Source organism: Neovison vison, chromosome 11 (assembly GCF_020171115.1).
Source record: "Neovison vison isolate M4711 chromosome 11, ASM_NN_V1, whole genome shotgun sequence".
NCBI classification, from domain to species: domain Eukaryota; kingdom Metazoa; phylum Chordata; class Mammalia; order Carnivora; family Mustelidae; genus Neogale; species Neogale vison.
The window spans coordinates 3036791-3041525 of NC_058101.1; the positions used below are offsets into that span (position 1 = coordinate 3036791).

The 4735-nt window shown below is 54.7% G+C and overlaps 1 protein-coding gene across 1 annotated transcript; it reads left to right on the plus strand.

Annotated features, from left to right (window-relative positions):
- Positions 1-2867: 2867 nt before the first annotated feature.
- On the plus strand, positions 2868-3857 carry LOC122889731 (translation initiation factor IF-2-like). The gene has a single exon (XM_044225099.1). It carries the CDS (start codon positions 2868-2870, stop codon positions 3855-3857), a length of 990 nt encoding a protein of 329 aa, XP_044081034.1.
- The last annotated feature ends 878 nt before the right edge of the window (positions 3858-4735 follow it).

A 4735-nucleotide genomic window follows, 5' to 3' on the forward strand; every position in this document is an offset into this window, starting at 1 on the left:
AAAGCACTGTAACTGGGGAAGTCTCATTTACCCCCTTTCTAAGAGGGACCCTGCCGTAATATTCCCTTTGTTTTCTTTCCTTCAACCTCATTTGGCTCCAACACCTAACCTCTGAGCCTAGAGAAATGTATGGATACCACGATTTTTAAACTGCATGATTTGCATCGATTTCTGGGCTGGGTGTCGCTGTTTGGCTATGTTTGTCTTTCTCAAAGACCCAGTGAAATCTTGCCAGAGGGGAAAACAGATCTTAATTCATTTGTTTGTCTGTGAGAAAAGAAGCCATCAAAAGCTTTTTTAAAAAAAGTTTCACACTTCACAGAAAAGTAACTAAACACAGAAAAGACTACTTTGCGTTCTAGGAGTGCTGATCTAACACTGGCACACCCATCCAGAGACGAATCCCGAGGGAGGAGTGAATCATGCTCTATATTTCCCAGATTTCCATCCCCAAAGCAGGTGTGTGTGCTCTGGGATCCTGGTCTAGGGTGGATCTGTTTTCTGGATTTCTTCCCTGGAGAAACCCACACACTCCCACACAGTTTCTCCAGAGAAAATGGGGAAGAAGAAGAAGAAGAAGAAGAAGAAGAAAAAGACGAGAAGTACTTGGAATTGGTAGCTAGCTAGAGATCTGAAGAGAAGTGAAAGGGTATAAAACCGATAGTTACATTTGTCCCACGATTTTTTTTTCTGTCAAATTTTATTCCTTTTCTTGGTTTACAAAAGTCTTAATGTTTCTCAGAAGAATTTATTCCCTCAAGAATTTGAGGAAAAGAAGAAGATACAGTATGTCCTCTTCAGATCTCTTTAAAAGACTGGAAATGTCTAATAAAATAATGCATTGTAGCTTAAGGTCCATTTAAGAACACTAAAAAGAACTTGAGGTGGAGTTGGTAGTCCCCAGCGGATGAAGAATCAAAATCAAACCAGCAGGAACTCCCACCTTTGCTTCAAAATGAGCAAAGATCACTTAAGAAGTTAAGATCACACAAGATTTCTTACAGAGCTCAGAGGGCATCCCAATCCCGCGAGGAAGGTAGGTTGAAGCTGAAAGCATGTCATCACCAACAGGAAAGACAATCACATGCGGGAAGTGATAAGTTTCTGTGTGAAAGGTCTGATTTGCTTTTTAAGACACGGCGATGTGTCAGGCCAGAGGTGGTATTACTCACTGAGACCCATGCATGCATGAAAAGGCCACAGATTTTGGAGCAGGCCTCTGACTTAGAAGCCACTATTCTCTCCATTACCTGTATGATATCCATCTTTTTGTTCCCGCGATGACAGACATACCAGCTTTGTAGTCCTAAAACTTATAGGAGCGGGGCCCTTTGTAGGCTTCTTCTTGGGCAGCTTGTGAGAATTAAGCCGAATCAACAGAAAGCATTGAGAACAGTGCCTGTCAAGTCGTGTGCGTGTGTGTGTACTACAATGGATATGTGCACTTCTATATACAAATACATGTGTTTGGGTATATGTACACATACATCTATATGCACATATGTGCTATATGTGCAAACGTGCATATGTATGTATCTCAGTACACACACACATACACACATAACTTGAAAAGGCATAAATATGGGGCGCCTGGGTGGCTCAGTTGGTTAAACATCTGCCTTCAGCTTAGGTCATGATCCCAGGGTCCTGGGATGAGCGCGGCATCAGGCTCCCTGTCTGGGAGCTGCTTCTCTCTCTCTCTCTCCCTCTGTGCACTCTCAAATAAATAAAGTCTTTAAAAAAGAAAAGAAAAGGAATGAGTAACTAATTATTAGTATAACTGGGTCAGCTATTTAAGTAAGATGCTTTACCAGACCTCTAACCCTACAGATTAAAAAAAATTAAAAAGGATTTTTTAAAAAAACTTTTTTAATGATACATGTATTTATTATTTATTCATTTATTTTTTAAGATTCTATTTATTTGACAGACAGATCACAGGTAGGCAGAGAGGGAAGGGGGGGAGCAGGCTCCCGGCTGAGCAGAGAGCCCGATGTGGGGCTTGATCCCAGGACCCCAGGATTGGGACCTAAGCGGAAGGCAGAGGCCTCAACCCACTGAGCCAACCAGGCGCCCCAGAATTTTTTTTTTTAATAGAAGTTTTCTTCAGTTTCTTCATCCACTACTGCTGGAGAATACACATGCTTCTGAGAAGTTTTAACTTCCAATTCAAAGGAAGAAAAGCAAAAGTTACCTTAGGACTGGGGTGTGTGAAGCAGAGAGGCAGAACATCCCTCTCCCTGCCCAGCTGCACGGCAAGGGCAGGAGGCCTTCAGGCCCACTAGCCTAAGATGTGTCTCCGCCTCAGGCTTCTAGGCCTCAGGCCCGCCTGCCTGTCAACCGAAACGCACGTGGAAGAGGAAAAAGGAGCCAGCGGCTTCTCACTCCGTCCCCAGCTCGGCTTCCGGCAGGCCAGGCCGCAGTGTTCGCACCTCCGTGAGGCACTTCTGCACCTCCAGGAGACAATGGCATTTCCCAGCAAGGCCACGAGCCACGAGCCACATAGGTTCAGAAGCCTGGCCAAGGCCGTCCTTTCCTAGGAGGGACTGTTTAGAGGTGCCTGTGAGTGTGAGTGTGTGTGTGTGTGAGAGAGAGAGAGAGAGAGAGAGTGTGTGTGTGTGTGTGTGTGTGTGTGAGCGTGTGTGTGTGTCTGCCTGTCTGCCCGTCTGTCTGTCAGAACCTGCGCCCGCCCATCTCTAAATCCCTGGGTCAGGTGCGGGTCCCCCTCCGTGCGCGGTAACTCGACAGGGCAGTGACCTGCTGGGTGGGGGCGGCCCCCGCAGGCTCGGGCGCCCCAAGCATTGAGAATCCGGGGCGGGTTTCTTCGTGAAGCTCAGGAGACTCAGATCAGCAAGAGACCCGCGCTGATGCGGACGGACCGAGGGACGGGGACGGGAAAGACCACGGAAGGAGCCAACTGCGACGCCAGAACACGGGGCTGGGCAAGGAGAGGAAAAGAAACTCACGTCGAACAACGCACCCTCACCCCGCTCCCCGGGGACCCTCGCGGCCGCCGCGCTGCCCGGGCTCGGTGGTGCGCGGTGCGGGGCCCGGGGCACGTCGCGGGCTGCCCGCACCGTCCGGGCTGGCGGAGCGGAGTCGCGCGGCCCGTGTGGGTGGAGACCGGAGACGGGAAGCCCCGGGCCCCCGGCCAGACCTCTCTGCAGCTCAGGCCCCGGGATCGGGAGCGACTGAGGCGCGCTTCCCGGCCGGGGTTGGTTGTGCCTGGTCCGGGTGTCCGACGTGTCCCGCTCGCGGTCGCGCTCGCTGGCCGGCGCCTGCGGGGGAAGGGGCTGGAGGAGAAACCGGACCGGGGACAGGAAGCGGGCGCAGCTCTGCCGCTCCGGCATCCCTGGAGGAAGGAGCCCCGGAACCCGCCTCGAACACCTGCTCCCCGCCCCGCCCCCGCCCCCACCCAGCCCCGCCCCCTGCGGCGCGCGTGGCCGCTGACCCGGGCCTGCAACCGGCCGCCCGCGGCCGCCACTGGGAAACGCTGCACCTCGGGCGTCGAGGACAGCGCCGAGGACAGGACCAGGGACCTTGGGGACTTTCCCCGGCGGCTCAGGTTTCGGCCTCCCCTCGCCGGCGCCCGCGAACAGGTGCAACATGTGTCCTCTGGGGCCCTCCAGGCGCGAAGCCTGTGCTCGAGAGCTCGGCACCCTCGGAAGCCAAACCGGGAAGAGCAGCCCCCTCCCCCGCCGCGCCCCGCCCCGCCCCCACCCTTAGCCCGCCCCCGCGGACCGAAGCCGGGAGCGGAGGGGGTTCGGGACCTGCTCCGAGAGCGCGCGGAGACGGAAGGCGCGGGGCGCGCGGCAAATCCCGGGAACCGGCCCCGACTGGGACGCAGCAAGGGCTAGGGCAGCGCCCGGTGGTTTTACCTTTCCCCGGTCTTGAGGACCCGCTTCGGGGCTGTGAGCTCAGGCCACCTGCCCTAGACCCACCTGACCCACGCAGCCGCCGCCTGCACAGCCTGTGACCCCGTTGCCCCCGCGGCTGTGCGGGCGTCTACGCCGCGGCGTCGGCCAGCGACCGCAGCCGTGTGGACCGGGGCGGTGACGAGAAAGTCTCATCTGAGAAAGTTCCGACGCGCAGAGAGTTAAGATACACCCGAAAGCTCGAAAACGCAGCATTGAGATAAACCACTTGTCAGTTTGCGTTGGCTGAAGGCAAAACGAGCTGTGGGCGCCCTTCCCTCCTCCTTCCTGCCAAGATGCCCTGTGCGCAGACCGGTCGGCACCCGGGCCCAGCCCTAAGCGTCCGCCCGCGGCGCGCACACCTGGCCCTCCCGGCCTGCTCTGCCGAGGCGCCGCGCTCTTCCCGATTGTGCGGTCGCGTTAACGGCCTGACCGAAGCAGACACGAGCGACATCTCCACGCAGCCTGCGAACCGCGAGATTCCAGACTTTACAAAAAGGCGCATCTGCGTACCTTTTGTCTAGACCTAAGTTCATCTCTGGATCCCAACAGGGAACAAAGCCCCCTCCCTAGTCAAGAGGAGATTCTGGACAACTGGGACAGAACGTGGGCATTGAAGTCTGGGGCATTTTTGTCGGTTTTGGAGAGTTTGGTCCCCAAGCGACCTGTGCTGTTGGTTGGTTGGCTGGTTTTGAAGATATTTTTGCTCCAGAAATCCACTAGTGTCTCAGGTCTGGACAATTCAGTTAGCCTCTCAAGCTTCCTGATTTAAAGGTCTCTTGGGGCCCATATTTCATTTGCCCCCAAATATCTTTCTTACT

What these genes read in the sequence shown, in the direction of transcription:
- LOC122889731 (XM_044225099.1), top strand. Translation starts at nt 2,868, where the DNA reads ATGCGGACGGACCGAGGGACGGGGACGGGAAAGACCACGGAAGGAGCC.